We start from the raw sequence: 27,445 nt of genomic DNA, 5'->3' as shown, positions 1-27,445 counted from the left end.
GCGCTCTGAAGTGTTCCGTGGAGGGTGAATGCTGCTCCTCCTTTGCTCAAGGGCTCTGACAACGTGACAGTCCAATGCGTGCACCAAAGGATGAATTCTAAAGATGCACAGCAGAGCAACACCTCAATATGAAGCCCACCTCCACTGTGGCGACACATGTGGCCTCCCTGAACCCTGTGTACACATGATCTCCCTGTGGTCTTATCTATTTAGATACCATGTGATTTTAGTCACTTTAGAGGTTGACATTTAAATATATAACATGTTATTATTTCCTATTAGTCATTTTGCTAATTAGGACAGTTTGTAGAGCAGTGGTGCCCTGGTTACAGATTCATGCTCTAAATATCCAGGGTGCCTGGGAATGTGGGTACCATATAAGAAGATGAAAATCTTTTCTTCATTAATAATCTTAGTCTTCAAAGACAGCTTCTTCAATAAAACAACTAAACCAGTGATACTACAGAAGAGTATATACTACAAACAGGGAAAAGATAAGACTGAAATTGTGCATAAAATTCAAAGAGTTAAATGTTCAGCTTTAAGACAATGTAATATTTTTTTCATAAATATGTAATTATTGAGAAATTAATCAACATCTGATTTAATCTTTAAACAAAATTCCTGTATCGGGTAGTTTTTAACTTGCCCTGAAATCGAATCTGAGGTTTCAGTGTCTCCTTGGATCATCGTCTTTGTCACCACATGTGCCTTCCTTCACTTTTGAAACATTTTATGACCCTGCTTAAGATCTTTCATTTCTAGCCCGCTGTCCCAGAGCAAAGTCTGCCGTTGCTCTGCTGTCTCCTCTGCTTTTCTCTTGCTGAGCCCCTTCACCAGGGAGGCCTGGGAGCCGTGGTAAGAGAGGTGACATGCTGCCTGCTGGGCCTGCATCTCCTGTCCCCCACAGCTGGTCTCTTCATTTCCTTACCTGTACTCTGTTAGGGACACTTAGCCCTGCTCCTGTTCACCAGACCCTACATATTTACATGACAGGCACTGTTGCAGCTAAGACGGCTTTAAACAAGGGTTTAATCACCCTAGGATTTTCTAACCTGCTTCAGGAAGACCCAGTTCAAACAGCTGATCATGATCAGAATAAAGCATTTTAAACAACATTCTTAAATAAATACCCAACAACGCTTTAAAATCAAGATCAAAAGGGACTTCACCACAGTAGAATTAAAAAAAAAGGACAGTGCAGAAAATCAAATATAATATTGCTACCTTACTTTGTAATACAAAAATGTTTTTTCTATCTTTCACTATATCACTGACTTAATGTTCATTCATTTAAATTTATTTTCATATTTTTCCTATCTGATTTAACAGATGCATTTAATGATGATAATAATTATGATAATGAGTGACTGGATGCAAGTAGAAAAGAGGATATACCTAATTAGCTTTAACCCTTTGCTATGGTTTAGGGGGTGAAGAAGAAAATCAGCTTTGCAATGGAAACAGTCTATAGTCATTTTAAAATACTCATTTCTCTAATAAACATCTGGAGTTAGGTTGTTATAAAATTATAAAACAGAGCCACATCTGCAACATTTAGCATTCTGGACCTGGGCATGGCCTGCTTCTGAAGCTTTGTTCTTGTGGGTTACATCTACTGGTTGACACTTGGTGTGGTACTTTTCTGGGAAGGGAGGCTCACAGACATTTCATTCCCTAAGAATCAGCACCCACTACGTTAATAAATGCTCATGATTTGTTTGATGGATGTCTACAAAAAAATATACTTTAAATACAATCACAGCATAAATATAGTAGATTTAAAAATACTTTCAGGCTACAAGACATCATTGAGCAGACTGATGTGAAACTTTCAGTTAGAGACGCGGGTTTGATCCCTGGGTCAGGAAGATCCCCTGGCGTAGGAAATGGCAACCTGCTCCAGTTTTCTTGTCTGAAAAATCCCATGGCCAGAGGAATCTGGTGGGCTACAGTACACGTGGTTGCAAAGAGTAGGACACAGCTGAGCACAGTTCTACTGTGCCTTCCTTAGTCTAAGAATAACTTATTTCATCAGCTGTTTGGTTACCCTGAGATCTGGCTCACAGAGAAAAGATAGGGTAATTAGTTTTTTCCTTCTTTAATAATCAGCTTTCAAAATAACACATTGGTTCCCCAAACATCCTCCAAAGGCCAGAATTTAGGTTGTATTTTGATTACTATTACTATGAGTGCATACATAAATTTAAAATTTTAATCCATTACTGTTATTTTTCTTATTTATCTTCTAACTGTCCTATCTTTAACCAGTCGAAGGCACTTCCAAGTGGCTCCTGAGTCCTGTTAATACAAGCTCTGTAGGCTTTAAGAGTTTCTGTTCTTTCTGGTCTCACCAGATGCTCTTGGATCATTACTTTTCCTAATCCAGATTTGGCATTAGCCACTTCTACAAGGAATCTTGACTTCTTACTGTGGCAAACAGTATACAGAGAGCAGACTGAGAAGTCTGAGGTGTGCTCTGTGGGAACTACACGTTTCTTCAACAAATAAATTGAGAAACAAGGAAAGAGGAGTGAGAAGAAGAGGGGGAGAGAGGAGCAGACCTTACAAATAACAGAGACTTAAGAGACCAACCTGGTAATGAAATTATGAGACAAAGGGGCAAAGAGCAAAATTACTACATATTTGATTATTTTAAACAATTACTATTACATGACATTTAAAAATATTTCTATATTATTAACATGTTTTTTAAAAAGTCATTTTCTTTTAGAGGTATTCATTAAAATATTATATTATTATATGACATTTAAAAATATTTCTATTATTAACATGTTTTTTAAAAAGCCATTTTCTTTTAGAGGTATTCATTAAAATATTTATAGATATATTGATATGATGTTTGGATGTGACTTAAATAATCTTGGGGTGGAAGACTGAGTCAAGTGATGAAGACGAAATAAGATTAGCCATCAGTTCAGTATACTATTATCCTCTCTACTTTTGTAGAGAGAATTTTCTGTAACAAATTTTCCATAAAAGCTAAACTATTTGACACAGTCCACTTCATATAGCATTTTTAAAAAATGAACATTAAAACAAGTTTTCATTATCTTATGTACACATTTGTGCTTGGAATATGCTAAGAGATGTTTGATTAATAAGAGTTGAGAAGCACTGATTACTGATTAGGTAGAAAGACTATATTATCAAGAACATTCAAAACTGATTTTAATAAAAGCTACAGCTTATAATCACATTAATGATCAAAACATTCTAAAGGCTGTTCTTATGAAAAAAAGGTGAAGCAGCAATGCTGAGAAACTCTTGAGAAGCCAGTGGGAAGTTAACGGAGCAGTCTAACAAGCACCCACTTCAAATTCTCAAAAATAAAGGGCACACCACGAGCTTATGTGCAAAATGCAGGTGGAGTTTGGAAATTAACTAGTGAGGGATAAGAACAGCTTCCTTTTATCCCTTATGCAAACCCAAAACCAAAACACAAAATAGGGAAATACTCTGGGACCTAAGGGGCCAGTAATGGGTAGAACAAAAATCTAAAAGATCAAGGCCAACAAATTAGCAAATTATTTTTCAGATGATGAAAACTATTTCTATCATGTGGTAGGGGTGGCAAACTGACAGGCTCTCTGGCATCAGGCTAAGGTGAATGCCCGTGCCTGCCGTGCAGGAGGGAGGGAGGGTGCCAGGGAGAGCCTGTGTCTATCTGTCTGGCAGTATAGCAGCCATGTAAGAACACAAGCATCTTGCTATTTGTTCTTTCAATTACTTTAGGGAAGCCAGAAACTGATAATTTCCAAAGAAATCTCCTGATAATTATATAATTTATTATATAAATTTAAAGATAAATGTCAATCCCCACCCCCATAAATGGTCCAAGCGTCTGGTCAATACAGCTGTAGATCACCTGTTTGCAGTTTGTGCTCTACTGTCTAAGAATCCTAAATCTGCTGCCCTAAAGGAATTCGCAGCTAGCTGTGTTATGCAGCTCAATGGTGGTGTGCATCAGAAAGTTTGTGGAAATGCAAATTCCTAAACTTCATCACAGAGAATCTTATTCAGTGGTTTCATGGGTGGGCCCCAGAAAATTGTATTTTTCATAAGCACTCAGGTAGGTCACCTTGAAGCATGTGGTCTGTGATCCACAGTTTGAAAAATATCAAGTCAGGGAAATAAATAAATACTATATCTAGAGAAGTATCTGAAAGTATGTCAGTTCAGAATAAGAGCATGTTGGTAGAGATTATGGGAAGAAAGCTCCAAGGGTTGAACACTAACGAAGACGTGGGTTGTAAGGGATGAAGGTAGAGAGCCTTCTAAATGTGAGGCACAGCTGGATGGTGCAATGTAAGAGCCACAGAACTGGCGAAAGGAACACATGGTCCAGCAGGCTTGAGATTTCCAAATGGCAAATACTTTCTAAGAAAATGCTTGATGCTGACTTATTCCGGCTGAAATATGGAAATGCTAAGGCTCAGAAATCACACAACCGCTGGAACTAATCTGGCCATGAAAGGAAACAAGGAACACATCCTCCTAAGATTTCAAAGGTTTGTTACAAGTTACAATATATTCTGTGACAGCCACTAGTTTATTATTACTCATAACTGTTCTGATATCTAATGCAGGTAGAGAAGTAACAAGACAAGCTGTGTGTCCACTATATTTTCAGACTTACATTTATTATTTTTTAAAACCAAGATGTAGAAGGAAGTTCAGTTAAAAACCAGTCATTCAGTGACATCTATAAACAACATTTGCTCACCCCACTATGGAATTATGGCAATAGCTATATAAGCAAGAAAACTATCTAAATCAACTTACTGTTGTTAACGGCAGAACACAGGACTATATTCTTGCTTCATTAATGTCTATCATTTACTTTCCAGTAATGGACTAGTAGCTTTCAAAGCCCAGATGTAAGTCAGGCTATATTCTGTGTGAGATCATTAAAGTAGTGGTGATAAGTATTTTAAATTTTCTGTGTATGGATTATTGTAGGTTTATAATGAAAAAACTGCACAGATTTCTTTAAGCCATTATACCAAAGCCGTACTTCACTCTGTTCTGGGTCAACTGCCCAAAGGCAACCGTGGTTGAGTACTTACAGAGTTTGATTCACAAAGATTACTTGCCATTTTGCTAAATGGCTTATTCTGTATTTCCTTTCTTTTCTGGGTTATCTCATTTTCTACCATACTATCCAATGTCTACCTTTGCAAAGAAGTAGTTATTAAGAGCTAATGTTGAGGGATGGTTGAAAAATAAGATTCTCTCAAGATCTGCCATTACCTAAAAGCAGTAAATAAAGTGTACATTACTTTGGCAGCTATTACAATAGGAATGAGAAAAGGTGTATCATCTTGTAAGTAAAGTAAATTTAATGTAACCTTCAAGACATATAATAAAATGGTAAAACTATTCCAAAGAGCAGAGACCCAGAAATGTAACAAAAGGCATAAAAATCTCTTATTATGTTCCAGGTAGTGGGCAGTGTGTGTGTGTGTGTGTGTGTGCGCGCGCGCGCGTGTGTTTGGGTAATTTCCCCCAAATATGTAACACTATAATATCTAAGACACTTCTGCAGTTAACTATGTGATCCTAAGGACATTTTTCAGCATGCAACTAAAGATGCCAGACTTTCTACAGAAAATAAGGGTTGGTGGCCCTAAATAGGGCAGGCTTGTCACAAAGGGATTTGGCTGTTTATAAAAAATTAAAAAAACATGTAAAAAGAAAAGCTAAGGAGAGAACTGAGCAAAATGGAAGATAAGCCTACTCATGGGAAAACGAGCTGAAATCTGAAAGATGCCCTGTGGCTCTGAGTTTCTAGAGTCATTCATGAGATGTGTGTGTGTAAAAATTCCTCTTGGTAGTTCTAGGAGGCAAGTACCATTATCATCACTATTTTAAAAGCAGAAGCTGAGATACCGAGACTCACTCTGGTCTGGACCTGTCTGTACCACATCCTCTCTTCAGTGCTGGGTACCGCTCTAGCTGCCCCCCACCGCCTCAATAAAACCCATCCGCATCTGTCAGTCTCTTAACAGATCTGTGATGGAGGCTGATTTCTTACAAACAAAATATTTTGAGTTATCTGCCATTAACATGTAGACTTGAACAACAGCATTTTGTGCCTGTGCTTTCACCAAAAGGATTTTAGAGTTCCTGCTTAGGAAACAGTCTCAGGGACGAAGACAGAGCTTAGAGCTCACCTAAGACACTACCCTTTAAGTGACAATTCCAACTTTTTAGAATAATAATAGCTGTTTGCATTTCAAATTGCTTTATAAATTCTAAAAACCCCATTTGACCCTCATACAGTTCTATGAAGGTCAAATATTTCTACTGTAAGGTAAAGAAGCCAACTCAGTGATGCTAAGGAGATGGGGTTAGCCAGTGCAAAGCAGACTTGAACTCAGGCATTGTGACTCTAAATGCTGTGCTCTTCTCACATCTGCCTTCTTAGGCGTGGAAGTAACTCTAGAAGCCAAGATACACCCAGCTGGAGATCACACACCAAGTTGTTGGTTGTGCTAATGACACAGTGTCAGAAGCCTAGAGGGTTAGCTCCTGTCCAGTAACTCCAGCAGAAAATGTTTCAGAATACCCCGAAGTACCCCTTTTAGTTCAGTCTCCCACCTATTTGAAGTATATGCTGACACAGAAATTCTGCTATAAAAGCTGTGGTGGAAACTCTCCCCATTCTTTGAGCCTACACAGGCTATGTTTTGATTAGAGCTTGTTGCTAAAGGCCAGGCCTAAACCAGAGCCCAGTCCCCACAGGGCAATTTCATTCCTTTCCAAGATTCACTCATTTTCTCCTAATCCCTGCTGAGCATCTTGTGTTGCAGACAGGACAGCCGTGGTCAGGGCTCCCTGGAGGAGTTGAGAGGAAAGGAGCATAAACCCCACGCCCTCTGTGGGGGACACTTTATGGCCCTATCTCAGAGTGCTTCCTGGGCCTCAGGCTTCAGCATCACCTGGGAACTTGTTAAACACATGAACACTCTCGTCCCAGACCTACTGAATCAGAAACAGCAATCTGCTTTAATGGGCTCTCCAGGCGACTGTTGTAGGCTAAAGTCTGAGAACGTAACTCTTAAGTTGATTGCTAGAGAGCATCAACCTCAGATTTGACAGATACTATTTTCATTGTAACAATAGTGGTGTGCTGCAAACTTTGCATGAGGATGATTCCTTACCGCATGCCCACATATCCACTGGCTTTCCATAAGGATCTTTACGTAAAACTTCTGGAGAAAGGTATCCAGGTGTACCAGCAAAACCTAGGGAAAACAGATGTTAATGAATGAAAACCAACTTGGCAAAACCAATATGAAATGGCAAAGGAAGGAGGAAAAACTTCTTTGAGCTTCTGTATCTGTTGATCTGTTTGTCAAGATAAGACAAGGCTCTTAGGGAAATAAAATAACATGGACGAGTTTCTCTCTGTAGCAGTCTTAACATCAATCTGTCCCGCACTGTAGCTAATTAGAAGAAACACATCTTTTTTTTCCCCCCAGATAGAAAAACCTTTCTATGGAGCTGCAGTCAGTGTATATACTTCAGACTACTTGGTCAGCAGTTCTGATTCCTGTTCATGTGGAAGTTAAAACTAAACCTGTGAAAGGGTCAGAACATGCTACCCTATACCTGGGAAGAAATTAGGAGAAAACTGCAGAAGATGATACTTATCATGATGCCTACATAATATATTATGAGAGGTTGTTGCTGTTGTTGAGTTGCTAAGTCATGTCTGATTCTTTGCAACCCCACAGACTGTAGCCCGCCAGGTTCTTCTGTCCATGGGATTTCCCAAGCAAGAATACTGGTGTGTGTTGCCATTTCCTTCTCTAGGCAATCTTCCTGATCCAGGGATTGAACCTGTGTCTCTCGCATTGCAGGTGGATTCTTTACCGCTAAGCCACCAGGGAAGCATTATTATGAGGCATATTTATCTATAAAGTGGGGCTTGCCTGGTGGCTCAGATGGTAAAGAATCTGCCTGCAATGCAGGAGTCTGGTTTCCGATCCCTGGATCAGGAAGAGCCCCTGGAGAAGGGAATGGCTACTCACTCCAGTATTCTTGCTGGAGAATCCCACGGACAGAGGAGCCTGGTAGGCTACAGCCCATGTGGTTGCAAAGAGTCGATATGACTGAGTTTCTAACACTTATCTACAAAGTAGAAGGATCCAAAACATAGATCCTGGGGATAAATTTAAAGCAAATTTTCAGTAAATATTTTTGATAGTGAGGTAGTCCATGAGAGGGGGTTGGGGCTGAGAGTAACTGAAGAACTCACTAGGAAAAGAAATGGGCTCATAATATATCAAAGACCTCACTCTGTACTAATAAGTAATCACTGTGTACTTATAAGTGGCAACTGAAGAGAAGACTCAGGAATATTTAGATGAGTCACTACTGAACAAGTATCAGCTAGACTTTTAAGAGATGAGGTATGCGAAACTAGATGGCTAAAGAAGTTTCCTATTAGATAAATCAGTACTTCCAAGAAGGTATACTTAAATGATAATTAATAGCTAGCATCTAGAGTAAAATACTTATTTATGAAAATAATGGTTTTCAAATAAAAAATATTTACTTTAAAAATTACCAAAAATAGCTATTGCTATTTGGAAATTTTCTTTAAAGGCATACGGAAATTGGAAAGCGTTCTTTAAAAGGATCTATAATCAGGAATTTCTCTGACTACAAATCAGTGATGAAGCACATTGTGTATCTACTGGGATGCAAAGCATGCAAGAAAGGAGCTTTTCCCCGCCTCCAAAACAAATCTGTACTTAGAAACAAGCATATATATAATAACACGGTTACAACAAAATTACATTTTGAGGCAAAGGATTTTGGATTTCACTTTTCCCCCCATTTTCATTGCCTGTCCTCTCCTCTGTTTGCTTTAGAGGAGGATGAGGAGGACAGTGAGAAGGAACTTCAAGAAAAGACCTGTATTGTTGTAGTTTAAGCTTTAAATGGACCACAGTGGATTCACCTCTACCTCAAACTTTATTTGATAGAAATGTTTGTTCGGTAGTTGTGAGCTGCAAAGAATTATTGAGCAGCAGCGGTGGGTCCCCTGGCTGACGTTCAAGGATTAGCTGAAGGAGTGATGTGGAAGTTTGCTACTCTAATGTAGAGACAGGCACACTAGTTTCCAAGAGCTTTCTGGGGCTTCTCACTGCCGTATCTGCTCTCTCATTCCGACCATTCCTTTCCAACTCCTCCAAATGTTGAGACACAGAGGGAATCCAATGGGAAACAGACTCCAAAGACCAGATTAAAGACAGGTCCCACCTGGCATTTTAAGATACTTTATCATCTGGTCCTACCCACTACTTCCCCTTCATTCACTCAACATAATATCTTTCTACTTCTGAGCACTTAACCTAAAAAATCTCTTTCAGATTTCTTGAAAATAAACTTTCCATTTTCACCCTTAACGATGCTTTTTCTGTTTCTTGAACCCTTGATTTTTTTGGTGTATGTGTGGGAGGGAGTACTTTTTCTCTAACATAGGGTGACTCTAAATTACTTCCATCTGCTACAGTTCTCAGTGGTCCTCTCTTTCTCTGAAGTGTGACTACCCTTTATATGCAATCTATAACCTCCCATCTAGAATTGGTAACCTTTAATGTATGTCTTAAATAACTTGGTAGAATACATGCCTGGAGTAGGAAATATTAACACTTCATCGAGGTAGAAAAGATAAAGAAGAAACCACTATGCAAGAAATGAAGTGATAATCCTAAGTGTAAATTATTATAAACCTCTTCTGGAGACTAAAATGCTAAGAGACACTTGCTCCTATTGAGCACAACCATCACTTGAGCAGTTAGGGGTCCTTACCCCTAAGAATAGCGAAGCCTACATGTACAATGCACAAATGTTAAAACAGTGCACTTTACAGCGTGTTCTCATGAATACAGAAATACTGAGGGGAAGACAAACTAGGTTTGTTTTAGCATGAGATTAAACTCCTAAAACTCTAGTTTATTATGATATATACTATCAACGGGAATTTAATGGGAGCTTGCCTTCTTTAGAGACAGGGTATGTTTCTCATTCTGAAAAACCAATAGGAATACCAGAAAGGATCAAAGAGAAAACAGAATTACTTACATACAGAATCCACTGCAACATACTGCCGTTAAAAAACCCTTAATATTTAAACAACAGACATAATAACATAATAGCAACCAAGCAAAATAATTCTTCCATAAGAAACAGATCATGGCAGTTATCCTTTTTTCCTAGTAGCAAAAAAAAAAAAAAAAAAAAAAAAAGAAAGAAATGGATTGCAAACAGCATTTCCAATCCCACAGGAGAAACAGCTTATTCTCTTTGGTAAATCTCCTAGTCTACCTCACACAAGTGCTACAGGGTGCTACTACTTCTGGCCTTTTTGGCTCTGTACAAAAAAGACCGAAGAAGTAATACGGGAAAAACAAATATCTGAACTGGAAAATAAGGGAAAAAAATAACTGAACACAATAGAGAGCTTCTAGAGCGGCTTGAATAGTTTAATTTTTCTTATATGGAGTAGACCTCAAATTTATTAAAATAAAACTCTGTAAAAGCTCGAAACTCTGGCATTACACGTAATGAAAAAAAGAGTTCTGCTTTTTTCTTATTAAAATAAATGTTTCCCCACTCAAAACCTTTACATCTTTTAAAATGTAAAATTAACCAAATACATGAGACTATGGCAGAAAACTGAATAAATATCAAAACAAATCATTCATACTAAAACATGCCTTTCCTCCTAAAACCTATCAGGCAATATTCCCAAAAGAAAGGCAGGACATCACATGCCCTTCACTTAGTTATCCAGGAGGAGTCACTGAAATTTGAGTTGAATGTGCTCAGTTGCTTGTTATGGCTGACTCTTTGCAACCCATTTAAAAAAAAAAAAAAAACGTTAAAAGAAAGCTAAAAAAAGTATTCTCCTAAGCTTAGAAACTATGTTTGTTTATACTTATAAAATGATGGATTTTCTTAGACCTTAAAATGCATCCTTTGAAAGTCATTACCCTAATAGGTATCTTAGTAGGAACTTAACTGACTATCACCATACCAAAGAAAAAATGGGAATTTTACTTCCCATCTGTCCTTGTTTCTCTGAGACCAGCTTGCCTTGAGAAATGAATTATCACAATTTGAAAATTTGTGTACTTTTATATGGATGCTATTGCTTTCACTAGCCTGATATTTAGTCATTCACTCAACAACTTTTACTGTGTAGGCTGGTTCTGTGACCTGTTTCATTCCAAGACAGTTCTGAAAACTTACTGAATAGCTTTGAGAACCCAGGCATATTCCAATAGTCTACTTTAATGGTCTCATCTCATAACAGCCTCATGAAAGAGTATTTATTATTTCCATCTGCAAAAAGGACACTGAGCTTACAGAGTTAAAGCGACTTGCCTAATGTTATGTAGTTGTTAAGAATCAGAGCCAGGATATCAGCTGCAGTATTTTAATTCAAAAAGCAGAAACTTTGTACTACACACAGTCCCTCAAACAGCTTGTGATCTAGCAGAAGAGATGAAATCTCACCCAAACAAGTGAGATTTCAGGAGCTCAACTTCAATACTTTTATAAGCATCATCCAAGTTGTCAGTGTTAAATTTGATCCTTGGCTCTGTAATAAGGCTTCTGGCTTATTCCTGATATCCAATTATCATCTTGTACCTAGTTCTGGCAATCACATCCCTGAGCCCAAGTCCTTTTTTGGTATCTTGTAAAGTGGGGTCCTGCTTTGTTCTAGAAAGGACTAGAGTTCTGTCTTGGAACCCAACTTGCAGGATTCTGACTTCCTCTACACAGATTCCCTTAAAATTCAGGGTTCTTGTCCTTTCTGCTTGTCACCTGGCGCTTGCTTGCTCCTGGGCACTTCTTAGCTCAAGCTGTCCTCAGGCGTACTTTGAACGCCCGCCTTATCTTAACTGGCCCCTTGCCTGAAGGCTATCCTTAAAGTCACCCTCCTACCAAATCTTTACTTAACAGAAACCCACTTATGTCCTCCTCTGCTCAAAATTTTTCACCAGATTCCTGAAACCTCTAAGATAAATGCTAAATCCTTCACAAGAACATAAAATCCTTTCCTACTTCATCAGCTCCCCATCTTAGTATACCTTCTACTTTAGCTGTAATCAACCTATTGCTATTCCTGAAATAGAAAAAATTGTTTCATGCCTCTGAAATTTTGAATGTGTTGATCCCTCTGTCTGGAATGCCTTTATCTCCTTGCATGCCAGTGAACAGAACTCCCATTCAGCCACCAGAAAGGGGGAAGCCTTGTCCCAGTCACTGAAATTTCCACAATTCTTCTCTTGTGCTCCAGAGCACCTTACACCTGCTTCTGTTAAAGGTGCTCCCACGCTGCCTGCTAAATATTTATTGACAGGCAAGTAGGAGTGTTTTGAAGGGCAGGACCTTCTAATTCATTTCTATATCTCCAGTGATTTGCTCCGCCCATCTTTGTGATAGCCCCAGTACTTCCTATTGGACCCCAACTCCTATAACTGTATGTTCTTTATCAGGGTAAATTATACTCTTTCCTAGGATAAAATGATGTCTCTGAATCTCAGATTTACAGCACTAATTCTAGGTCCTACCTCTTTTCAGTTTGCAGTTAGTGGAATAGCTTTGTCCAGTTATATGACAAAATATAACACAACAAAGGACAAATTGGGAGGTATTAAGTTCACCTGGTAAGTAAGGACAACCTTAACGTAAAAGGCAGTATTCAACAGAGGTATCAGAGACAAGGATAATGGTCAGGCACCTCTGAAGCAGGACCAGCAGCACAAGATGAGGTCCTGAATTAGGCTGCCTTCAGAGGAGGTGGATAAGGCTGCCCCACCAGCCACTCGTTAAGTGGCTGCGGCAGATGAGAGAGAGACAGTGAATCCTGGGAGATCTGGGTGCTTTTCAGCACATGTGTATGTTTAGGGATACAGAAAACTACTTGTATAGAAAACAAAAGAAGTAAGCATTTCTTGAGCTCTCTTTCTATTTGTTGTTATTGTTTAGAGGATAAGCAATTCAAATTGAAGGGCATTTTGCCACTGGCCACAATGTGGATGGACCTAGAGACTGTCATCTTGAGTGAACTTAAGTCAGACAAAGACAAATATATGATATAGCTTCTATGTGTAGTTTAAAAGGTACAAATGAACTTTTTACAAAAGAGAAGTAGAGTCACAGATGCAGAAAACAAACATAAATTTGGGGTAAAGTAGTGTAACATATTGGAGAAGGCAATGGCACCCCACTCCAGTACTCTTGCCTGGAGAGTCCCATGGACAGAGGAGCCTGGTGGGCTGCAGTCCATGGGGTCGCGAAGAGTCGGACATGACTGAGCGACTTCACTTTCACTTTTCATTTTCATGCATTGGAGAAGGAAATGGCAACCCAGTCCAGTGTTCTTGCCTGGAGAATCCCAGGGACGGGGGAGCCTGGTGGGCTGCCATCTATGGGGTCGCACAGAGTCGGACACGACTGAAGCGACTCAGCAGCAGCAGCAGCAGCAGCAGTGTAACATATACACACTACCGTACTGCGAGTGGTAAAGAATCTGCCTGCAAATGCAGGAGACATAGAGACAGGGGTTTGACCCTTGGATCAGAAAGATCCCCTGGAGGAGGGATCACAAGAGGAGCCTGGCAGGCTAAAGTCCATAGGGTCACAAAGAGTCAGACACGACTGAGGTGACTTAGCATGCACGCACATACACACTGCTATTTATAAAACAGATAACTAATAAGGACCTACAGTATAGCACAAGGAACTCTACTCAATATTCTGTAATGGCCTATAGGGGAAAAGAATCTAAAAAAAGAGTGGATATACATATATGTATAGTTGGTTCACTTTGCTGTACATCTGAAACTAACACAACATTTTAAATCAACTATGAGAGTGAAAGTGAAGTCGCTCATTCATGTCTGACTCTTTGCGACCCCATGGACTGTAGCCTACAAGGCTTCTCTGTCCATGGGATTTTCCAGGCAAGAGTACTTAAGTGGGTTGTCATATCCTGCTCCAGGGGATCTTTCCAACCCAGGGATCAAACCTGGGTCTCCCACATTGCAGGCAGACACTTTACCCTCTAAGCCACATCAACTATGCTGCTGCTAAGTCGCTTCAGTCATGTCCGACTCTGTGCGACCCCATAGACGGCAGCCCACCAGGTTCCCCCATCCCTGGGATTCTCCAGGCAAGAACACTGGAGTGAGGTGCCATTGCCTTCTCTGCACATCAACTATATTCCAGTTCTAATCTCAATACATTGGAAGCGAGAACAGAAGTAAGGTTGAAGCTTGTGGAGAGGTTATATTTTAGGACACCACGTGAAAAAATGGATTAATACTCGGAAATGGCAGAAAGAGAAGCATAAGAATTCAGTGGGTAAAATAATTTATTTATCAAAACAATTCATAAACTTGAAATAATATAATCCAGAAATATTTAATACTATATATAATATAAATTTGTTTAATCTTGTCCTTACTTGCAAGGAAACAGAAATTTCATCATGTAGAAATTTCAAAATTGTAGAGCAGAAACGGGCACTTTGATGAAACTCACACACACATATATAGATACATAACACCACGTATTATGTAAATTTCTCTATATACACTTTATAATATTTTAAAAATATTTCTAATCACAAAAGATGCAAAATATTGTGCAAATATGTACCTAGTTACATAGGAGATTTCAGCATCAAGTGAGGCTGTATTTGGACAATCAATTTTCTCTTAAATAAAGTACTCTTTGAATACTGCAATCCGCCTATTAATTAATACAGCACCCATTTTTCATCAATTCTTTAAGAAAAAAAGTCTGGGTTACTGGCTTCTATTATATTTTCCCTTATTTTTAGACTTATACTTTTTTAATGTCACTAAAATTAGGTACTTATAAAAGTCCACTATCTTAAGACTAGCCAAGTTGTCAGAATGAACATTTCCGCTTTGTCGCGGCTAGTAAGTGGGATGGGACTGCAGCCCAAGAGTGAAAACGGCACGCGGGGGGAGAAGCCCTACTCACCAAACCATGCCTGCTGGTCTCCTTGGACTTCTATGGCTAAGCCAAAGTCGGCGAGTTTCACAGCTGCTCCCTTGGATTTGCTAGCTAAAAGCAAATTCTCAGGCTTTATTTAGAAAGAAAAGAGAGACTGATGTGAGAATCTATTTTAAGTGACTCTTCAAAACTAACATTTTGTAAGATTAGGAGGAAAAAAAAAAGTCATGCACTGTCCTCTCTTCCAGAGACTGTCATTCCTAAATCCCAGGGAAAATATGGTTAGAAAATGATTACAAACGATCATGTGTGCAGGCTTCAGACAGATGCATATATGTCCTGGAGAGATACTGGGCTGAAGAGAGGATACACTTGGGGAGAGTGCAAATGAATGGGAGCACCTGTCTTGACCTGCTCACATGCTTCCAAGTGCTGCTTGAAGTCCAGGCTTGGCCACGGACATTGGCTTAGAAGCCTAACAGAGCACAGGCATTTTTCAGCAGAAGGGAACTTGGCAAAATGATAACAAGAGTTGGACCAATCTACAGACATTTGGCAAATGAAACTGTGCAAATTTAATCCTAGTTGACTTCAAGAGTTTGGACCCAAATGTAGTGATTTTCATTCCTCACTGTTTCCAAACAATTTCTGTACAAATTTTGGAGTCTTATTCTGATTATGTATTAAAATTGCTGTCTTTAAGAATCTGTTTATTCTTAAAGGCAGAAAGCGTCTACTCTTATGTGCCAAATGTTATAGTTGGCTTTTTTTCCCCATAAGCTAGTTTTTAAAAACATAATGTATATGTCTTCAAAATATTAGTTATATATTTATTTTCACATGTCAGAATACTATAAGAGAGACACATTTTAATTTTCTCAGGTATTTATCATTACTCAAGGACACTCAAGGACTGCTAACTCAATCCTGGAATAAGGCTGTGTCTACACCACTGTTTCCCAACTGGGTCATCGAGACACATTGGTACTTTGAAAATAAGCACCGTGACAAATTCTTGACTTTCCCTGGACAGCCTTTGTGGGTTTTAAGAAATGAAGGGAAAAGTTGGTCAGGAAAAGGAGGCCAATTAATGCATAATGTAAGTCTATCATCCTTGGATCCTTAGGTATCCGGATGAATGTCTTTCTGGATTGGTATGTGTATTTGGGAGAGTGGTTCAATATCTTCTAACCTTGGGCTAAAACTCAGCAAATTTAGAGGTGTCTCAGACTGAAAAAAGTTGGGAAACAATGGACTCTCCAAATGCCAAAACAACTGTCTGAAACATTTAAACATTCCGTTAATCAAATTGGTTTTGTTTGTATGTTAACAAACAACTGATTTCAACTTTTTTTCATGAAATTTGCTACTTTTCTTCCTTACTGAATTAGTCAATTCTGTTGTTGTTTTGACCTTGTGTAAACACAGCCTAAACCAATATTTAATTTATTAATTAAGCCAGCCATGCAAATTAGCAAAGACTCATAACCAGAGCTCAGAAGAAATTAGCTTAAGTCTACAAGAACTGAAGTGTAGGCAAGTAAGTTTTAATCGAGTACCAGACTTCTTCGGGCTATTGCTGCTCACTGCCATCAGATTCACCACTGTTATGACAAATGGTAATTTTAAGGAAAAACTTTATAATGTTTTAGGGCTGACAGGGTTTAAACTAAATGCTAAAAACATGAAAACTTAATTTGGATGTTGGGATGAATATGTCTTATGAATATGAAAGATCCCCACACTAAAATAACTTTCAGTAAAATCTAACAATCAAAAATTACTTGGAATTCTTGTGTATCTATCACTATACTATAGTATCTAACCAGGCTATATGATTAATATTTAACATTTTATTTTCACAACTAAAACTTATGGTCACTTCATTTATATACCTTCTCATTTAATCAAGAAGTGATTGCCAGCTATTAATTTATGGAATAAATACCTTGGAAGAAAACACAAACAATCGGTAATAGTTTATTTCTCTGTGACCTTCATATTCAAAAGCATTGAGACGTCAGAGATCTCTGCTAATACCCATCTGTCTTAGTTTGTCAAGCACAGACTCATTTAGGGAAAGAGTTCCAATTGCTTTAGAAATAGCAATCATTTTAGGTCTTTTCAAGTGGAATTTAAGTTTGTTGACCAAATGCCAGTGTCATCAATGAATAAACTTATAAACAATTCAATGTGCCTTTATTCTTCTTAATAAATCAAACAGTTCTGGGCAGTGCTGGGTGCATTATGCCCTTGTACACCAAGTATCTGCCAATTCAGAAGAAAGGGAACGCCTTGGAGTTTTCTGATGCACAGTCTCTGACTGAGGCAAACACTCATACCTAGAGACGATCTCTGTGACTTATCCAGGAAATAATAAATCCATCTGGATCAGTGTTTCACCTTATACCCAAGAAGACTGTTCAGCTGTAGTTATGCACAGGAAAAGGCACGGCTATTTCAAGGTTACTGTATAGATTAAAATATTAATAGCACTGAAATGACTTCATGTTTAAGCATATCTTTTAGGCAAACCTAAAATATAGAATTATGGAATACAAACTGAAAAATGAGGATGATTACTGCCTTTATTAAAGGATTACTTGCTTTATAAAATATTTTATCACAAGATTGCTTCTAACGGCCAGCATCAAAGAAACATTAAAAATATCACATACTTTTGATTTATAGTCAACTCTTTGGAATATGTTTGTTTGAATAATCTTTTTATCATGTTCTGCAAGGATACAGGAGATTTAATCACCAAGATTTTCTAAAGCAGCATTTAAACCAGGGCAGTACACATTTATCCTGATTTTAATTGCTACCATTCAGATAGCTTCCAACTTAAGAACATATTGCACTACAAAAGTTCATTGGCAAGTAGATAAATTTAGATTATGAATGTCTACAGAAAGTAAGATAATTTGTGATTATATTCCACAAAAGCTGAAATAGTAGAATCTCTCACCGAATTAGTGGCTACTTCCTTATAGAAAGGGTCACCATTACACTATTAATTGCTAATATTCTACTATTCTGACCTTCTAAAACAAATCAGAGAGGTGAGATCAGAAACTCCAGTCTTCCAGCACAACCGTGTTTGAACATGGGGGCACAGCACTATGATCTAGATAGAAGAGGGAGACATGGGTTTATGTCCTGGGCCTGATTCTTACTAACTATGTGGATTTGGGCTATTCAGACCTTTGAAGCTAATTAACCAGTTCTTCATCTCACAAATGAACATTACAAATATATATATTTTAAAATCTTATAACAGTATGTATAAAGTTATAAAACCCCATTGGATTTTATCACAGGGGTTTGTCCTCTGTAAGGGACATTATATGCATTAGTGATCAGCTATTACACTCCAGTGCAGCTGGCCATTTCAAATGTGCAGTACACTTAATATCTGTAATGAATGCTCATGACTTGAGAAACGTCTGCATTTCTAAATTAAGTGCAATCTATTATGTTAATATTTACACATTGAGATTACCCCTAGATTCTTATAATGCATCACTGTTTAGATTGGTTTTTAAATAGATTCTACTGACATTCTCTCACACAGGTTCCTTCCCCACCCCATTGCTTCCTAATGATGCAGGATTTTCCACGACATCTGGTCTTGGTGTCAACAACCATTTATAGCATATCAGCTGTAATGAGCAGCAACTGTTCGCAAGTTTTGTTCTGTACTTCCATATGGATACAATGGCAACTTCTTTCATCGCGATTTGGGGTTTTCTTGAAACTGTTCAAGTATCTCAAAGTCCTGAGGCAAGTTTCTGGAATCACTTTCAGAATTGCAAGAGACTTGGGAGATAAACTAACTCAAATCCCTCTTTTTCTAAATGAGGTAGGGAGGTTCAAAAAGATGAAGTAAGGGCTTGAGGTCAGATTTCCTGATCCCCTCCTTTTAAAGATGTGATTGTGAGATATAAAAATCATTCATTTTCAAATGGTAATCCATTCAGTAGATATTTTAAGAAGAATTTAAAGTACTCAAAAATATTTACTACACGTATTCAAATAAAACATGGGAAAACTTATGAAAAAGGCATAATTTAATCTTTGCTTCTTAAAAATATCACAAACATATCACGAGGATTTCTAAATTAGCATGATGTTTATTAAAGAACTGATTTAGCAGAGGTGATGATCATCTTCAACGTGGGTCATATAAACATCTTCAATATTAGTCATAAGACAGATTTATCCATGCACATGCATGATAACTAGCCAGTAAACTCAAACATATGGATCTTATGTTTAGTGAAATCATGTGTATTTTACTTTCTTTAAATGTTTTGTTTTTTATGAATATTATAAAACAGCAAGCTATGAGTTGTATTATTCTATATGATTTGATTCTTACACCCCCCTGGATATTGGCTTTTAAGAAGTGAAAATCTTTTTAAATTTCTTTCCTCTAGTGGAAAGTATCAATATTCCAATATGAAGTTAATCAGTCAGTGCTTTGGTGTGTTTTCAGTCACTTCTTTGCCAAAGAAGGTGTGAACAAAGCTCCTAAAATTCAACTAAATGAAATCTTGCATGAACTGAAAAGCCGCATGTCAGGCTCTTTCCCACATATGGTGGAGGTCCTCTGGTGCATATGATACAAGCGACTTTTGCTTTGATTTTGCTTTGCTCTTCACGTGGTGGATGCCTGAATTTATGCACTCAGCATGGGCACCTTCCAGCTGAGGAATGCGCTCTAAGTCTGTCATGAGGAAGTTCTGTTTCTATCACTGTGCATATATGAGCAAGTTCAAAAGAATCACTCTGTATTACATTCCTGTTTCTTGATGTACTTCTAACATTACTTATCAGCACACACTATCAAGTAGATGAGAGAACCAGAGTGTAACCACAGTGGGACTTCACCAATCACCTACTGTTTCTCCACAGCCTGACATACACCAAGTACTTCATAAAGGAACAGTAGAATGACTAATGAATTATGGAATTTGTCACATAGTTTGTAATGTATCTAGATGTACATTAAAGACTGTGATATAGTCTTCAAGCTTTTATTTTTAAAGATGATTCTGTGAAAAGTGAAATACTTGTGATTTTGTAATCAAGGAAAATGCAGAAATCATTATTTCACATAGCTACCCATGGTGACAAGGATTTACTGACTGCTTGTCACATTTCCAGAAAATGAACTTCTTTCTTTTCTGGTCATACATTTAATTTTGTGTCTATGAAAGTGTTAAAAATCCTCCCAAATTTCCAGAATTACTATCTTCACTAAAATATTTCTATCCTTCTATCTATGGACAGGGAAGCCTGGCGTGCTGCGGTTCATGGGGTTGCAGAGAGTCGGACACGACTGAGCAACTGATCTGATCTGATCTGATCGATTTTTCCATTAAATAACACTGTTCTTCAAGAGGTAGGCTTTAAGAAAACAATATTTTCTGCCAAGGCAATTCACCAGTGCGTATTTGTTGCTAAAAGACTCAGTTGTATGTATACAGCCTCTTATCCGGAGAAGGCAATGGCACGCAACTCCAGTACTCTTGCCTGGCAAATCCCGTGGACGGAGGAGCCTGGTAGGCTGCAGTCCATGGTGTCGCTGAGAGTCAGACACGACTGAGTGACTTCACTTTCACTTTTCACTTTCATGCATTGGAGCAGGAAATGGCAACCCACTCCAGTGTTTTTGCCTGGAGAATCCCAGGGACAGGGCAGCCTGTTGGGCTTCCATCTATGGGGTCGCACAGAGTCGGGCACGACTGATGCGACTTAGCAGCAGCAGCCTCTTATCCAGAGAGCTGCTCGTGAGGCAGTTTAGTAACCACTTCTGATACACTTTGAGCTGAAGAAATTTTACTACTTTGCGTGAAAAATGGTTATTTGAAAAAGTACAGCTATATAGCTGTCTCTTTTGCCTTACTTCCTTCTGTCAACTGATTCACAGAAATTGTATTCTCCAGGCTCTTACACGAGACAACTCATCTGACTTGATATTCATTTCCTGTGACATGGAGAGTTGTCACTTCTTACTGCAGCCTCTTTTCGACCTAGTATATTTCTGGAGGCAGTGCCTATCTGATGTACTTTCGTCTTCCTGGGAGGAGCAGCATGGATATATCTCCCACGTATGTTTAAGTGATCTTTAACTCATTGGCCTGTATGTTCCATGTACACAAGGTTTGTTTTTGTTTTGCTGTGTAATATATGCCTAAAGCTAAGACAGGGCCTTAGTAAGTGCTCGAGAAATACTTGATTAATGTTTGTTCTTCTCTTTTGATACCTGAATTTTTAATTATCAGTTTACACAAATATCATACCACATTACAGTAATCCTGTCTTCATAAATGTTCTGCTTTTTAAGGACTCCAAAATGATTGTCTTGATGTGGCCTAAATTAAGTGTGGCAAATCCATTTCATTCTTCTTGATGTCTCATTTTCCAAAGGCTGTGGACAACGCCACCTTACTGATTTCCTAAACAGAACATTTTCACTTTTTACACTAGTCTTTTGTCAAAATTTATGTTGTCCTCCTACTCTACATTATGTCTTAATTATTCCTTATTCTATTACTAATGATACAAATTTTGTATAGTTCTGAAAAGCCACAGATGGAGATTATTTTAATCTCTTGATTCACTAAATTTAGACCCATTCCCCCAAATAACTCTTAATGTTACTGGTAAAATTACTTTCCCATCACTATTTTGAACTCTTCTTTGGTATCTATAAGGGTTTTCAATTCATTCATCTAACTGAACTGAGAAGTGATAGGGATTAAGCTTGCAGACCCTGGAGCCCAGCTGCTTGGGCACAAATCCTGTCTTACTAGCTCTGCGCCCCTGAACAAGTCCTTTTCCTCACGGTTGCTAATCTCCTTTTAGGTAACATGGAGACAATCATGGTACCTTCCTCATGAAGTTATTCTGAAGATTTGCATGATAATACAGGGCAGGGTATAGAGCAACTGCTTGATAAATGGCAGCTATGGCCCTTTTAGTTTTCAGTAGGTTCTGCCTTGATCCAAAGCCTCTCATACCCCTGAACTAGAGTCCTATGACCACGTCACCCCTGCTGGAGCTCCCTAGCAGATCTGCATCCACTGGCCTGACACTGAATGCACCCTAGACAAAAGACTGGTCCAGGAACCCACTGGATGCTGCCTGGGGCGGCCTGACGTGTCTCCAGCGTCTCACCACCCTGACCTGTCTCCTGCTGTTGTCTCTGGGACACCCTCAAGTTGCCTGCTGTGCCCTAGCCTTGTCTCTAGGTCCTGGTAAGTTTCCATCTGGTGGAGTCTACTGTCTAAAGAGCCCCTCAAAGTGGCAGTTATTAAAATATTAAAAAAGAGATCTTCATGTTACCACTGAATCAAAGAGGATATGCTTATCCTCTTTTATTCAGCATTAATTAATATGTCACAACAGCCTGTTTTACTCAGTGTTGGCTTTTAAGTGACAAGTGTACTTTGGGTTGAACTTTATTTATTCCTGAATTGAAGGACTATGCTGCAAGTGTTAACTAGGGACAAGGTCCCATGTTGGGTACTGGAAAGGAACACAAATGGCTATTATCCTCAGAGGGGTTTATAGACAACCTGTACAGTACTCCTGTGCTCACAGGTGCCTGATGATGATGTTGATAAAGGTAATACACCCTGTGTCTTTATCTCACTGATATGGACAAATTACACTGTGTCTATTGTACATGAATTAACATGTGAATCTTGCTCTGGAAGCAAAAATATATGGCCTAATAATTTTAAGGGCAACATTTTTGCTTAAAGCCTGATAATAGATTTCAGCAGCTGATCTTTTTCATTTTAATATATTAGTAAATGTGCTGTTACAAGTGGTATACTTATCAGATTATGCATCGTGGGTATAAAAGCCACAAATCAAAGCCAGCGACAGAACACACTTAAGCTGCCCTTTGTACACAGGTTCGGGCCTTTGTTAGTAGGTTTATATCATGGCCTATTAAGAACTAGACTTAACTGAGGTTTATCCAAGTCAGCGATTTGACAAAAACTAAGACAACAATTACAGAAATTATAACAAGCTTCATCAGAGGTTCATCTCTATCGTCTCCTTAAATCAGAGTAAGAATGGAAAGCAAAAACACTTTCCTCCCTTGAACGAAATCTCTGGGGTGATGCAGCAGGCTAATTGCTTTCAGCAGTAGCCTCTTCTGGAAATCACCCGCCGGAGTTTTTAACTAGTGACTTTAGCTCATATGTCAGAAAGTATCTTTTTCTTCCCACGCCACAGCCTAGGCTCACTGCCACCTCTGATAAAAGTTCCAGTCTTTGAAGGACTCAGCTGGGTTTGGACATTTACAGAAGTGCAATATCAAGACCTCAAAAAATATATTTCGAAAGTCCTGGAACAAAATGTGCATTTTTCATCATGGCTTTTAGAGTATACTTTTAATTACATAAAACGAAGTAAACTATCTCAAATGATAAATTTATTACACAGTAAGAACAGCACAAGCAAGGTGTATGTCTACATACAGTCACTTAAAAAGGAAAGCAGCACTGTGAGCTCTAAGAACTCACAAAAAGGGGCACTGCTGTTATGTAGCTGCTAGGCAGTTTTTGAGGTGATTGCCATTTATATGAATTTTCAAAGGAACACATTCTTTTTCCTTTTTCCTGATGGGTAAATTTGGCACAAGCTCTCAGACTCAGACTGAAATCAAAGGAAGGTTCTAGAAAAGGCAATGCTTTGCTTACAGATCACATCTTCAAGTAACTTGCTCTGAATCACTGAAGAAATATTCTTCTAGAACACAGAAAATGAACGGAAAGTACGGTGACAAAGGAAGTATGCCGAGGTCCTGCACACATTACAGTTTAAGACATTCTGACCTACCCTTTGCCACCTTTGTACAAAAGCCTGGAAAAGGCTGAGGTTTCAAATGAAAAATCACAGCTACAAGTGATCCCCTGCGCTGTGTTGCCCACCCAGGATTTTTCCTCCATTTAAATTTCTAGGTGTTCACTATTTCTCTGAAATGTCATCAGTAAAGCTAGAATGCTGAGAGAAGAGGTCAGAGAATTAAGAACAAGACAGTCATCTTTGAAATGTTTAATTTCTAAATGATCTAAACATTTCTTATTCTCAATGGTTATCAGAAACTGAGTCAAGTCTTAAAAGTACTAGTATGTAGCTATATGTTACATATATACTATTTGATAATAAGATTTGTTTTACCCTTTTTCCATCTGTTTTAAAACACAATAGTATCTTGACCCCTAGAAATATAAATAAATAAAAAAACAGGAAGACTCAGTGTCCTCAGAATTCCTGGGACTAATGTTAAGGGAAAAGACTTTACTACCCACAATGGAGGCTGTTAGCACCAATCTCGTGGGCCAAAAATCTACCTAATACATTCATCTCTATTAACTTTATAATTTTGATAACCACTTACAAAATATAGGTACATAAAGTATGAGTTTGATCAACAAACATGCCAATACGTTCACAGAACAAGTTTAAAGAGAAGAGGAGATCATCAGTCCTACTCAAAGTCACATTAAATGCTGTATCCTGTTTTTGGAGAAAGAAAATATAACCTGCTTATTGTTCGTGTTAGGAGATGATGTCTCTCTGGATGAAATGGGATTTATATAAGTCTCAACTGTGCATTAGAGAACTGTGGCGAGGGAAAGTGTTTTCATTATGTGTTGGAAAGAGTCCGCACAACTTTATTGCTCATATTTTTGCCTTTACAGGCATAACTGCAGCTGAACAGTCATTAGGAACTGTGTGGTGGTTTGTCTTCTCCAAGGGCATTACTCACCTTCAGGTCCCGATGGACTACGCCCATCTGATGGCAGTGTAGCACAGCCTCCAGGATCTGCTGAATGCAATGACTGCATGCAAACACCAGGGGGCGTGTGTTAGTTCCAAGCTTACACTCACTGTCTGTATACCCTCAGAGAGACTGGGTTAAAGTGCAAAACTAGCAGACAACTGGGGTTGTGTTTAAACATCTTCAGTCACGTAAACATATGCTCGAGTAGAGTGACTACTACCTCAGGACAATCAGGATCTTGCCAGATGTGGGCCAAAATGTAGGTTCACTTGTTCTAGAAAAATCCATCTTAAAAACTTGGAATTCAGGAGCTCTTTTCCCAGTTGTAAATCCTCACAGGAAATGAACTGGAACACAAGTATAGTTTTTATAGATTTTGTGTTCACCTTCACTCCACAAAAAAACAGCTGTTTCCCTCTTCTCTCCCATTTTTCTCTTATCATTTGAAAGCTGTCACATTAGCAGTCAAGGCTCCATTAAGGTTAAATTAGGATACGTAATGAATTTTTGATAACTCATTAACTTCACATGCTTTAATTTAGCTGGCAATTATTATCTCTTGCCTGAGGGTTCATCGGACTCAAACGGAGCAATGAGGAACCAGTTGTTCTGCTACAGCAACCCATGGTCTCAGAACAGAAGTGGTGTTTAGCTCTACAGGCGGACATACATCACAGGCCAGGGTTACTTCCAGGCCAATGCTGGACATCAGGAAAGCCTGCCCCCAAACCGTCTCTCTGGTTTACTCCTCGGAACCTTAAGAGCTGTGTTTCCAGTGCTGTCCTTCCCTTTTTGCTATGATGTATATTTAGCCTGTAGATGAGCAAACTGAAAGAGGCATCATGCATTATTATGTCATCATTTAGTCATTTTAAGGAAAAGTTGGGAAAGGCAAGGGAACAATTGTACAACACCCACCCTCTGCCCTTTCCCCAGAAAAAAACAACACTTCCTCTGATTCAGATGTACAGACTCCATATACTGACCTTCAGATCCCTGTGCACTATGCCATTTAGGTGACAATGATTTACACTTTCTAGAATCTGCTGTATACAATGACTGCAAAGATACAAGGGCAGAATGGAAGGGAGAACATTTTAAAGGCACAGAATCACACTGAATACAAAATAAAATGAAAATCTGAACGAAACACAAACGAACAAAAATTATATTTTCCACATTTTTTAGCTTTACACTGGAATTAAATAATGCTGGATAAAGCTAATTCTGGCAGTAACAAAAATGACATCCAACACAGAATTTGTGACATGTTCAGACAAAACAATTTGAGCTGTGTTTTCTTTCATTGCAACTCTATTAATCATTTGTTTATAGAAGTCAAAATTTCCATATTCAGGGAGAAAACTTTTATAAATAATTCTAGGAAATTTTATAAATAATTCCCACCAAGTTCTGGGAAAATTCTTTAGTGAAATAAAATTTATGGGTATTTCTTATACACATCTAAACTGTTTAAAATCTGAGGTCACAATTAAACATAGGTGTTGAAACAAGAGGGTAACACAAATGAAGTGGCAGGTGAGACAAGGGTTAAAAAAAACGGAGGGAGACATTTACCATTTTGACTTTAGAAATGGTGCTGCTTATATAATACATAATAGGAAAACTAATGCACATCTCCAGTAATGGAAGGAGAATTTAAAGTAAATCCATGGTATTAAAAAATCCCCTCTTCAGTATAGCCATACTTTGGGGTAGAATAAAAACTTAAAAAGTAAAAATAAAATTTTCAATCCCCTGGAGCACTGGTGGTTGTCTGACACATTTCCATCACCTCAGTGAAAGAAAACTTTTATTCCTATGGTAAAATGTACAATTTATGCTATGTCAAATAGACTGCTAATTAAATATGAGGGAAGACATCACTGATGGGCATCGATAAGGTCCCATGAGCTGTCATCTGACATACAGTAACGCAGGACATATCACACTGATGAATTCTGCACAAGTTCACTGTGTGATTCAAACGCAGGTATATTATAGAACTGCATTCATTCATTCAAGGATTAAGCAAATACTTTAGCGAGGACATTTTCAATCATTTAATGTACAAAATACTACTACTCCAAAGTAAATTACTGAATTAAAAAAAAGTAATCATCTAACTGATTTATTACAACATAAGTGTCACAGTGATCATGATTGTGATTTTCTAGCTCTAACTTGATTTAAGTGTACCACTAAAAGAGCTTGAGATTGGTTGTTTTTGACTACACAGCTTCCTGGACTGTTGGTAATTATTTGCTAATCATATAGCTTTTTTTCCTTCTACAGTAATGTTCACATTATACTTCTTGTTAGGAATACTTTACTCTTTCATCTCAAGCCATTGGTATAAGTTTTTAGTCCTAATGAATAACAGAAAATAGAGAAGTAAACAATAATTAATATTAAATAAGCTTCACCATATGTGACTAGTGAGAATGAATTCAATTCTTAACTTCTTGAGGGCTAGTACTAAACAGATTTTTACAAGTTACTTACTCTTTATGCATATGGTTGACAAGAGAATGTTTCTTCTCCTTAATTATGTGTGAGACCTATCCTAAACTATCCTATAGTAAATTTCAA

The 27,445-nt window shown here is 38.2% G+C and overlaps 1 protein-coding gene across 7 annotated transcripts in view; it reads right to left on the bottom strand.

The window, feature by feature from the left end:
- The window catches only part of CAMK2D (calcium/calmodulin dependent protein kinase II delta), a 307,719-nt gene that overhangs the window by 51,612 nt on the left and 228,662 nt on the right, over positions 1 to 27,445 (bottom strand). For all 7 annotated transcript variants that reach the window (XM_070371950.1, XM_070371954.1, XM_070371952.1 and 4 more), the window contains exons 6-8: positions 25,840 to 25,912; positions 15,064 to 15,166; positions 7,188 to 7,271 (exon numbers count right to left, since the gene is read on the bottom strand). In XM_070371950.1, the coding sequence (XP_070228051.1) occupies positions 7,188 to 7,271; positions 15,064 to 15,166; positions 25,840 to 25,912 (260 nt within the window). The remainder of the gene's footprint in view (positions 1 to 7,187; positions 7,272 to 15,063; positions 15,167 to 25,839; positions 25,913 to 27,445) is intronic.

Source organism: Bos mutus, chromosome 6 (genome assembly GCF_027580195.1).
Source record: "Bos mutus isolate GX-2022 chromosome 6, NWIPB_WYAK_1.1, whole genome shotgun sequence".
In the NCBI taxonomy this organism is placed as follows: domain Eukaryota; kingdom Metazoa; phylum Chordata; class Mammalia; order Artiodactyla; family Bovidae; genus Bos; species Bos mutus.
The sequence above is the reverse complement of the archived record's forward strand: the minus strand, read 5'-3'. Positions and strand labels throughout refer to the sequence as shown.